Source organism: Polyodon spathula, chromosome 23 (genome assembly GCF_017654505.1).
Source record: "Polyodon spathula isolate WHYD16114869_AA chromosome 23, ASM1765450v1, whole genome shotgun sequence".
Taxonomy (NCBI): Eukaryota; Metazoa; Chordata; class Actinopteri; order Acipenseriformes; family Polyodontidae; genus Polyodon; species Polyodon spathula.
This window is the reverse complement of record NC_054556.1, coordinates 12958607-12970844: the sequence shown is the minus strand read 5'-3', so window position 1 is coordinate 12970844 and position 12238 is coordinate 12958607. Positions and strand designations below refer to the sequence as shown.

General features: G+C 36.8%; 1 protein-coding gene across 1 annotated transcript in view; it reads right to left on the bottom strand.

Moving 5' to 3' along the window:
- Window positions 1–1965: 1965 nt before the first annotated feature.
- Window positions 1966–12238, bottom strand: part of ift122 (intraflagellar transport 122 homolog (Chlamydomonas)) — a 29934-nt gene continuing 19661 nt past the window's right edge. The window contains exons 21-29 of the mRNA XM_041224947.1: window positions 11900–12040; window positions 10696–10793; window positions 10197–10297; window positions 8266–8431; window positions 6212–6323; window positions 5373–5501; window positions 4280–4356; window positions 3720–3884; window positions 1966–3019 (exon numbers count right to left, since the gene is read on the bottom strand). Coding sequence (XP_041080881.1) covers window positions 2933–3019; window positions 3720–3884; window positions 4280–4356; window positions 5373–5501; window positions 6212–6323; window positions 8266–8431; window positions 10197–10297; window positions 10696–10793; window positions 11900–12040 — 1076 coding nt within the window. The 3' untranslated portion in view covers window positions 1966–2932. The remainder of the gene's footprint in view (window positions 3020–3719; window positions 3885–4279; window positions 4357–5372; window positions 5502–6211; window positions 6324–8265; window positions 8432–10196; window positions 10298–10695; window positions 10794–11899; window positions 12041–12238) is intronic.

Sequence of the window (12238 nt, the reverse complement as noted above, 5' to 3'; positions counted from 1 at the left end):
GAGACGCACAAGGGAACCTTTAAGACAACTTGTTGGTTTCAAAGCAGTTGGCAATAATCAGATTCAGTATATCTTCTTGCACAAACACTTCTGTACACATGTTTTTCTTTTTTTTTTTCATAGAAATTGTATTTTGAGGAATTGAAACTTGACTGTGATCTGAGCTGGTATGTATAAAGGCATGTCAGTCGCTGATTGAGTAATCACAGATGAGTAATCGCTGCGATTTCTCAGGAGCTGTGGTACTGTATGGTGTCGTGGAGGGAAGAGTGGACCCTCCTTTCACGTTACTAAGGTCAGGCTCCCCAGTGGCAATGGCATTTCATGGCTCTTGAAAGTTTTTCTATGTCCCTGTGACAGGTTGCTATGCTGTGTGCTGTCATTGCTTGTGTGACTGTAAACTGAAATGTTACACCTACTGCTACAAGAAAAAAACCTTACTTCAGGGTTACTCACAGTAAAAAAAAATAAATAAAAAAGTTGCTGCTTTTATTCTTTGTGAATGTATAATAAACCGTGTAAAGCTTATGAAGCTAACCTGTATCAGTACTCACATTCAGCATGTTAAGCAGACAGCACCATATTACACCAAAACGATGTTTTTATTATAATGTATCTACTGGATGTAAAGTCATGGATTTTCACCTGCTTTTTAAAGCTGGCTCTTGTATACAAGTAGAAGTTATTGCCACAGTTACAGGCTAAACACAATAGTGTTTAACATAATACAATTTAAAATAAAAATAATTGGAAGGGGTATTCAGTTATATATTTTATCATCATCATCTTCAGCCTTTTTTAATCCTCTGCTGGATGAAGGCGTCCCCAATATTTTTTCACAAAAGCCTGTGTGCTGTGTCCCTCATCTGCACTGCTCTGGCGTGTTTCCTAATTTCATCTTGCCATCTTCCTGGAGGTCGTCTTCTTGGTCGCTTTATATCTCTTGGGATCCAGTCTAGTATCTCCTACTAATTTAATATAAAGGATGATATGCTTTATAAAACACGCAGCCTGACTGACAGTAAGATTGGACTTTTGCTTTAGGAAAGGTGGTCCTAGATTAGTATTAAATCGGTGGTCAGTAAAACCAAACCACCGGTATATTTTGATGTAAAGTCTTACAACTTTTAAATATAACAATATTTCTTTTTGTAAACCATCAAGCACCCCCGTCATGGAGGACTCATTTTGTTTGCAGCGAGTCTTCTCTCTGTACATACACAAGGTGATCGAGCTCAGGGCTAAAGCTCAGGGCTAACAGTGCACTGATCAATCCTAATAGAAAGAGATACACAGCCACCAGATCTTTTACACTTGCTGTGATAAAGAGGACATCACGGGTTCACAGAAAACAGGAAGATGATCAAATGGTTTCACAAAAATCATGACCAATTCCAAAACAGCAGTTTCATTGTTATTCCTTAAATATTGCGTAACACTTTTTTTTTAATATACTTTTTTTTTTTAAACTTCTTGCTTTAGTTTGAAAATATTTGTGTGAAATAGAACATTTGAATTGACAAAGAAAATCGCCTGTGCCAACTAGCGGTCAAGTGTCATTCTCCTATTTTATAAAAGCACATTTATTACCCCGAATTTAACATGGAACAGTATGGCTTTAGAGTTTACATTACTGGCAGTCTTGCCACAGGGTCTTTTAAGAAATTGATTTACAGCCGATAAATAGTTTATTTTATTAAAAAGCAGTATACATTCCATATTTACTGATTACAAAACACTTAAAAGCAATGGCATGAACAGTGCACTCTCAAAACACTATGAAATACAGTTTACTTTTGATTGCTAGAAAAAAAGCATATTTTACTATATGCTTAACATATACATTTACAAATGTATGAAACCGTCTGTATTCAGATAATATATATATATAATATATATATATATATATATATATATATATATATATATATATATATATATATATATATATATACTAATTTATTAATATAATGTGTACAAAACACAGCCACAGACTGGGGCAATCTAACACTACCTAATGTTAATTTAGGAAAGGTAGTCCAAGATTAGTATTGACCAAGGTTGTGAAATCAATAATACAATATATTCTGATGTTAAGTTTCATAACTTTTAAATTCAGCAATCTATTTAAAAAAAAAAAAAAAAAGCCCAACAACAGCTTTACAAATGAAAAACAGTTTGCTGTGTAATATTAGGATAATAGTATAATGCAAGAACATAGTTACACTAGTAGCAGGTTAACTAGACCTGTACAATCTGTTTACAAATTATATTACATATTTCACTCTAACAAAAATAGCTACTGACATCAGAAAAATAATTACATATAACACACACAGATGTATTTATGAGTTATATCTGAACAGCAATTTTCACAATTTCTTTCTTGCAGCAGAAGAAACATAGCCTTTAACCATAGGACACATGAGGAATGTAATGCTGTATCATTTCTATAGGACTTTTGTCTCTTTGACAGTCTTTATAAGAGCCCTATGTTCTGGCATCACGCTCATTGCTATTTTAGGCACTCTATTCAAGCTGCTGCTGGTTTTCATTTGGTGGCTTTGATATACAGTGACATTGTTTTATAGTTACCAGAGAAAAGCTATTTAAAAACATGTTACAAGCTAACGTGTGTGTTAAGCTACAAAATAAAAACAACAACAAAAACTGGTATGAATCAAGGCCATTCTTTACACTATTTGAATTAGGGCTGAAATAAGGCTGTACATTTACATTTACTAGGAATTGGTGTTGACTTTGGAATTCAGAAATAAATATTATTTGTGTTATATACGAATTCAATTTCGATTCTTGCCCCCTGTTGTGTAGTGTTGCCAGGATAAGGTTTTCTGTAGACTGAAGTAGTGTACAGGAAACACAGTCAGTGTGGTTTATTATGCAGAAGGCTGCAGAACGTCCTGTCCCCTCTTCAGTTGGGCTCATCTATTGGTCTACGACAGTATGGGCAGCAGTTGTGCTGCAGTACCAGCAGTTCGTAGTCTTCACTGTGGAACATCTGTGGAAGAAATGAATTACAGGGACAAAGTGAGCTGCATGCAGCTGAAAAGAACGGTCAATATTTTGGCTGTACATCCTTCTTCATGATCCTACACTTAAGTGTGGGTGATCAATTATTCATGCCCTTATTGAAGGCTCTACAACCAAAACGTTTGCTAACCTATTTTCAGAGAGAAACAAATGTATTAACATTGCATAATGAAACTCAATCTTGCCCAAATCCCATTGTGTATCTGTATATTATCGTTATAGCAAGTGGCATCATTCAAACCCTATCAAAGGCAGATATCAGATGGAGGTAAATATAAGTGCAAGACAATGGTTTAGTTATTGCTCAAACCCAAGATTCTGATCCACTGAACAACTAAATAATGTATTTTGCTAGTTCCATCACAATTTGATAAGCAGTTCTCTTGATATAAAACAAGTGTAACATACAGGCAGGTGTACAAGTGCATCCTTAGGAGGAGATATGATTCACGGTTCTAAAGACAGGGCATCATGGTCCACCCCCACTCACAAGATCTCACAGCTTCTCTGATCTGCCCTGCCAAAGTCTATGCAACAGTATGTCCATGTTTCTATTTTCTGGACTGTACACATGTCAGCTTAGCTGAAAATAGGTCTTTGTATTTTATTCAAGGTAACGTGTAATTGTATAAAGATACTTATATGACATACACCTTGTCTGAACCTACCTGAAAGCATGAGGGGCACATGGTGATGGAGACATCAGGAAGCAGGGATCTGTAATACTGCCACTGCAAGGGCTTTGGCCAGCGCTTGATGAGAACGTCTCTCCTGCTCATGGACCGCAGGACGGACTTGTTCACAACCACAGGAACAAACTCAGAGCCCCCTTGCTAGATGAAGAAAAGGATCATCCCGATGGTTATCTCATCACAGTTTTACAATACACGGATTGATATCTGATACACAAACCACACAATGAACTTCCTCTGTATTAGTAACCCTGACAAAACTATACAAGTCAAAATATGCATACTGTAAGCCTTGTTGTTTTCTGTCTAAATGCCAACAATGTAAATAGGCTGCTTATGTGTGTTCTACTCATGTACCAGCATGGCTGGTTGAAGGCAACCATAGGTTCTAGTACAGGTTTATGCACGAAAAATACCCAAAAAACACTTATATTACCGGTAAACTTTGAAAGTAAAAAGACAGCTTTAATTATTATTTTGCAATCATCAATAACATTTTGAAAGATTAGAGACATATTTAACATTGTTTTTTTTACCTCAAAACTTAGCTTTGCAGTGAATGGATCTTCTTCAGTATCATCTACGCTCTCATCCAATCTCAAAGTTTGGGATTCTGTTTCAGGATTAAATTAGATATGAAGATATCATACACACATCTCTACAGCAGCTCAACGAGGACATGCTAAATTGTCGAAATCCTGAGAATTATATTGCGAAATAACCTATTTGAAATAAGAACAGAAGAAAACGTATGAACGAGAGGAGGCCATTCACCCTAAGATAATTATCAGGTGATCTCAACTTCATTTTTTTCTTTATTTCCTTAAGCCACAACATCTTAAGCCCCTTTCACACTGGTATGTTCTACCCGGGCCAGGATAAAGCAGGACTGATCTGGGTGACAGACTCAAGAACACAATGTGCGTTCAATGGCCCTGAAGCAACCTGTTACAGATGCTTCCATCCAAGCTTCTCTGGATTGAACCGTCAGCCCACATGTTCATTAGAGGAAATGGTTCTTCATCCCTGCTGCAATCAGGCCAATCCTGTGTCTCAAATCAACAAAAACATGGCTAAACAGAAAAAACAGAAACGTTCCTTGTGGAAGTGAAACCTTCATGCAGGCGTGGCTGTTTTGTTGAACGGCTGTCATGCATTTTGTCTCGCTCAACCCGGGTCAAAATGTGTCGACCCACACCCTGAGGTCGTTTGCTGGTAGGAGTAGGGTAGGAGTGGCAGTGTGAAAGGGGCTACATATACAGAATGTTATCAGGTGCTGTTCACACTTTCTCTGTTAATGACAATGAGCTAATGAGGTCAAAAGTACTTAAAATAACTAAAGGGCACTATTAAGTTGTGAGGAAATGTTCTGACGAATAAAATAATTGTTTCTTACTAGTTTCACACTGTTACCATTGTTTTATACCTCTTAGAAAATGTTTGCAATTGCTTAAAAACATAAAAGCATACTGCATTCATTCTATTGATGCAAACAGAGATAATGCTTATATTCTTGGTTATACTTTATTAAACACTGAATTACTGATTGCATGCACTATATACACTGTAACAGAATCTATTGTCTTGCCAGGGGATGGCTCTTCTCTACACTGCAAGGTGAAGTCATACCGTCATTGTTCATCTCCAGCCATTTGTCCCCCTTCTTCTCAGCCCTGGGTGCCTCCAGGTCAATGAGAGCCACAGCCTCTTCATCAGAGATGCCCTCTTCCAGGTAGAACTGCACAAGAGGCAGCACCTCTGAAAAACACAGCAGGGAACAGGAGTTAACAAAAAAAACTACAAAACACCTGTCACTGAATTTTTTCAGTTTCTTTTAGTAACTTCCAGCAGCGGTGGGTGACTGTCACACAGTCCTCCTATCTTTGTAGTCCAAGCAGCTATTTCCATATGAAACAGCAGCATGGGCTACAGGTTGTAAGTACAGACTTAAAGCAGTATTGTAAAAAGCTTGGTGAGCAGATTTTGAATTTTCTGCTGGTCAGTGTTATGGGTTCACAGTGTGTGTGTGTGAAACGCTGTTCTGCCGGTCAGTGTTATGGGTTCACAGCGTGTGTGTGTGTGCGAGATGGCTGTTCTGCTGGTCAGTGTTATGGGTTCACAGCGTGTGTGTGTGTGAGATGGCTGTTCTGCTGGTCAGTGTTATGGGTTCACAGCGTGTGTGTGTGTGAGATTGCTGTTCTGCTGGTCAGTGTTATGGGTTCACAGTTTGTGTATAGTATGTTGGGAGAGGGTTTGCAGCACTTGCTCATGTCCATACCTGGCTTGTCACAGTTCCCTCATTATAAAGAAGTTAGGTTCATCCGCTAAGGAAAGGCTCTCTTTGTGAACTGCTGGCCGGCTGTTACCATCTAAAGACCCCTGTAGCATTATCTGTCCTTGCACTGAAGGACAGGGAAACGCTGGCATGAACAGAAGTTTAAATATTAAGTAGGGCACACAAAACTCACCATAGGACGAGGCTGAGAAGATGAAAGGCTGTCTGCAGTTAATGCACACATTTCCTTGATTATTTAGTAGCGGGTTGTTAGTAGAGCATCTATAGCACATTGGTACAAGCTCCTATTAAAGAAAGACAGCCTTATTACACCAAAACAGAGTAAAGAAATGACCAAAAATGAAGTAGTTTCAAATTAAATGTTCATTTAAAAAAAAAAAAAAATTACTGTCATAATCAGTCGGATCCAAGTTTATTGAAATTACTCGAATACTACACCAGCGGTATATCATTTTTAATATACGCGGTGTTACTTTGACCTGAATTCTCAAGCTTTCCAGCTCTAGTTGTCAGATTGTCTTTCACTATAGAAATATGCATCACAGGTTAGATCTACACAGTGTGTGCACAGCTGTAAGAGCAAGCGCAATCTAGTGAACAGACACTGTGCTCAGTTACTGCAGATCAACAGCAATTTAAACTTGAATCCCTAGATAGGGCAGGCTCTTTAATCTAAACAGACCCTTTGGTGATCTAGCTTGTGTTATTCCAGTCTATATTCAAAGAGAATCTGACAACCACAATGCTCCTCCTCTCAGAACACATCAATAATAGACCACTCAAATCAACCACTGACTGGAAAAACTGGCTCTGTTCTAGCTTTAACTCGCGACATATTTACAAAATGATGTTTTTTCAAAGTCTCTTTTTATGAACAAAATTCAGTTTGATATTGACTGTACAAAACCATTCTTTACTGTTGTAACTGACACCATCAGAACAGGAACATCAGACTTGGTTTTATTCATTAGAACGACTGAAAAAACATTCTTTAAATAACACTGGAGTGAAAGCTTTGTTCCAAACTATGACAATATCATTTGAACTACAGTAAAAGTTTGGATGTGCACTGTAACAACACAAATAAAAGGTAGGTTGTGTCCCTGCTTTGGATTCTAAATGAAGGGCTCACTATGCTGAGACAACAGAATATTTTGACAACAGTCAAAACAGGATATTTCATTTACAGTGTGGTAGTGCTGTGTTGATTTTCTTTTAGCAGGAACTGGGCCAAACAAACAAGTTTATCACTTTGAAGGCTACAGAACTAACTATCATAAGTTCAAACCAAGGTTTCAGAAGTGAAAAACACATCGCTATGTTATTGAGCAACTACAGTTTTACCCACTTTCCTGGTCATCCTTCCTCAAATGTACTCTAATGCTCATAGAAAGGTGATCACAGCCTTTTAATCACAAATGTAAAATACAGTAAAGCATGTCTAATCCAGAATTACTTGGGACCACAATATTTGATCAGGACCACCAAATGATGCTGTATTATACAGAATGCTGTTTTGTAACTATCTGAAATCCCCATAGATCAGGGCAGGGTTGGAAACCAAACATGTACTAGAAAGGTCTTTCATAATATTCAGGAAGACTGCCTTATAATGGACTGCCAAATAACCATTACCTATAATTAAGCCTCTATTAGTGGTTTTTCAGTTTTGACCACAGATTCAGTTTGGGGTTTGAAACATTTTAGTTGGCTTCAGATCAAAACATGCTGCCATTAGCTCTTGGTGAAAATACAGGAAAACAATGGTGATTGTTCCTACATGTGTTTACAGTGTAAATCTGACATCTGGAATTAGTATAAATTACAACAAAACTATAAAAATAATTATAAAAGTATGCCAGACTTTTGGAATTTGTATGAAGGACTATTTAATCTCTTAAGTAAACATTATCTATACCCCCTCCCTAAAACACGAATCAACACCTGTATATTATTTATTCATTTAACGTCTTTTAGAAAAAGATGTTTCATTGTGTGTGGCAATCTGTAGTAAAGCATTGGACCATGTATTAATTTCATCTATCCATACATATGTCTGAATTAATATTAATGATTTTAATTATTTGATATAAAACATCAGAAATATGTGTTTTCAATGCAATTACAGATTTGTGTAGAACTGACTGGCAGCAATCACTCGAACAGTGACATTAAGAAGAAGCCGCAGTGAATGTGTGGCTTCCCCAGGAGAGGGTGCCTCCTCACCTCGCTGTCATGGAAGGGTTTGGAGCGTGCAGTCAGGCTGCCCAGCTCCAAGGACTCCTGGAAGCGGGCTGGGATCCGGTGGCCCTGCAGCTTCTCATAGGCATGTCTTGCCAGCTTATAAGCCCCCAAGGCTTTGCTCTGTTTAGCCAAAGCATACAGAGTATTTCTGGTCTTTATTAAGGAGCATCAGTGTTCCGGTGTTTTATAAATGTTGGGTAATAAATATGTTCTGTGGCATACTGATGTCTTTCAATTTTCTTGCAGGTTGCAGTCTTAACAAGTCATGTTCAATCTGCTTATTGCTTTTAGTGATGGAAATGTGCAAAAACATGAAACACAGCGCATACTATTTACACTTGTAATTGGTGATAAACTGGGTCACCGGGAGGGAGGAGGGGAATGTTAATAATGCTTTGCATTCATTATTGAAATAAATATAAAGAAAATACGCAGAACGTCTCCTATCCAACCGTCACATAAACAACTGAACCAGTTACACACTCCCACATTTTGTAATATATACATCACTTGTGCACTACAATGCTTGATATTGATGAGGTGCTGATCAGTACTACAAGGTAATTACATGTAATGAGAGTAGAGTCCCTACGGCAATGCAAAAGTTCACAACTTTTGAATAAGCTTGCCTATTTGTAAAATCTGTAAATACTTAGAGATAACTTGTTGTTGATGATTCAAGAGTAATTAATATTAACATTGAAATTGTTGATTGATGTTTCAGATTTAAAATGGTTTTAGCAAAGATTATTCAATGTTTATTGATTAAATGAATAATTTAATTGACACAGACATAAGCTATTTAACTAATTGTTAACCTAATTGGTATAAATGTAAAGTCAACTTTCAATTCAAAATTAATGTGAACCTGATGAAGACATGTTAGTGTCGAAATGCGCTGTTTGCTTTCATAATCATGTTTTTAAATTAATAAAGATATTTTCTGAAGAAAATAAACAGCATAATTAATCACTTTGAAGCAAGATGACAGTGCGACCATGAATGTCGCTACGGAAACTCTTTTGGTAAGCCATCCAAACTAAAAGTTTTGAACTTTCATTACGTATTTATATTTTTATATATATAATTTTCCCCCTACTTGTTTATAGTAGAGATCCGTTTACTTAATCAATTACAGAATGATTGGGAATGTTTGAAAATCTTTTTTTTTTTTTTTTTTTTTTTTTTTAAACTAACTTGATGAGTAATGCATTTTTCATATTTAAAACATTAAGTGGAATTGCTTCTGTAGGTCTGTTGTGCATATGAATCAAGCCATGAACTAAAATATTGGTAAATTGTCAAAAGAGGTTAATTAGTGATTGTCTAATTTAATTGTTGCCTTTATAGGCCACACATGCAATTGATTTAAAACAGTAAGAGAAAAGGAAACAGGGTCGGATCTACTATAAATTAATAAATACATAAATAAGTACATAAATACAGAGAGATTTTTCCCGCTAAAGCAACACAGAATTAGAGCTATCAATTTCATCTCATTGCAGGATGGTTAAACATTGTTAAAAAATAATTTGTTATGTGATAAGAGGTTTGGATGTGCCATTTATAAAATGTGTCCATTCCATTTTTGGACATTTCTCTCAAATAATCAGAAAACATTATTTGTAAGCCTGGCTATAATGCTATTACCTGAACCTAAGATAATAAAAAAATCTACTCTTAATTAGACAGACACATATGTCCTTATTAACAAGTATACACAGCCCAGAACTGAGAAACACAATTCAGGAGAAATATCAACGCAATACACTGTAGAAACTTTTATATGCCTAGCGCATGTTGAAGTGAATTGTGTCTTTCACTATCATAGCTCATTCGTTATTTAAAACATGCAGATTACTGGTTTTATTCATCAAACCATACAAAGCAGGAGCAGTGTTTTAAAAGGATACACTTTGGAGATCCCCAGTGGTATATCCTTGGTAAGGTTGTGCAGCAAGAATCTAGAGATGTTGAAGAGTGTTTCTGGTAGATGGGAACTGAAGGGCTCATCCTAAAACATGAAATATTGACTTTTAAAAACAAAACAGCCTGAGGAGCCTCACTCAAGTGAATTGGACATTATTCCCATCTGAAAAGTTCTTCTGAGGAAACAAGTAGGTCAGAGACATGCACATTGATTGCAAATATAAAATGGGAGCTATGAGGTGAATGACATAAAGAGACACCCCATATCCCTGATCCTCTCAATTACTTTTTCATTCTGATGCTAAAGAATGCCCTTAGCAAGTTTCATCACAACTGGATAAGCAGTTCTCAAAATATATGTCAAACTCTGAAGTAGCCATAGCAGTAGCCCAGTCTTCAAATGTACGGTCCCTTATTCCCCACGATGTCACCACAGTTTTCTAAGATGCTCAGAAGTGGGATGTGCATCATTTGTTAACTCACCGTGTATCTCTGGATGGAGTGGTAAACGTGGTATAGTTCTGCCAGGTGCTGAAACTTGTGAAATTTCTTTAACATTTCGTCTTTCTTCTCTTCGTTTTCTATAAAGATGTACAAGACAAAGATCTGAATAAGCCTTCTCAAATGTCATCAGGAATGTGGTTTAAACAATGACACACTGGAAATATGGAACAAAAATACACAAGTACTCAAGCGCTTTTCTTGAGTGCTTGAATGTTTGTCCTTGTTCTAGGTTACTGTTTTGATTTCCTTTTGTAATCACGCTGACAAGAGTAACTGGATGCAATATATAAAACTACTCAAAATACATGCTGAGGGTAAATCATGACTTGTGTGTAAAACCACTTCCTCCTCAAAGAAATACCCATCTCAGTGTGTCCTGTGTGTAGCCAGCACATCCTGTCAATTGCTTTGCAAATTAATCAAATCAAGTCCTGCAAAGCACTGTATTCAGTATTTATTAATATACAATAGTTATTATACTCAAATAACTACTATATTTTGAGTACTTAAAGTAATTGTAGCAAACAAATTCATAAATATTACCTATTGTGCTTACGTTCGGTAAATACTGTAGGTCCCAAATGTGCAGTTTTGAAATAAACTATTGTTACAGCACAGGTGTTTTCATTTTAAAACATGAAAACTGGTACTGCTGTAGGTTATAGGAAGCTCTCAGTTTCTACGCCTTATTCACTGGTTATCTCTTTGCACTTCTTGGGTCATTTCACCTCAGCAGTGGCTTCTGAGTTACCTACATAATGAATGGATGTGCACTGCAGAGATAATTTATGGAACTATTTTAGTAGCTACAATTAGTTTAAGTATTTGAGTCCTCTAACTCACTCTTAGGATACATAGGGTCATATTCAAATAGCAATGACCAGGTGTTAACTAAGACACTGCTAAAAAGCTTTTAATAAATAACTCAGGGGGTTCATTTAAAACCTTAGTTGTTTCTTGCTAGTTCTGTAACATCAACAGTTTGTTGCAATAGGGTGTGTGTGTTTTCAGCTGACAGGCAAGCAGAGAGACACGGATGTTGCAGTTGATGCGCTGCTCAGGGTCACAGTATTTATTTAAGTATACAAATGAACATACAACAAAACAAAAAAGGCAAAATAAAACACTGAATGCAAAGGCCTGGTTTTGACATTTTTGTTACTATATGTTAAAGCACTCTTACCCCTTGCTATATCCAGACACTGCATTGACAGCATCCAGTAGTAATAAGATGCGTCATTAAACCTGCTTTCCACAACAGCGTTGTGAGTGAGCTGCTCGAGTACCTTCACTGCCTCGCCCTGCCTACCAGCCCTGTGGAACGCTGGGGAGCAAAAGACAATTAGCAACACAAAATACAAGCATTGCACAATCCCTACAGTCCTTAAACATGTAAGCTAACTTGCTTTTACAATTAGCCTAATCGCTAATTGGATACTTTTATTTGATTGTATGCATATCAAGAACAGATTTTCAGTTTGAAACTGGCTCAGGTCAGTGAAATGAGTTTGATGGCTCTGAC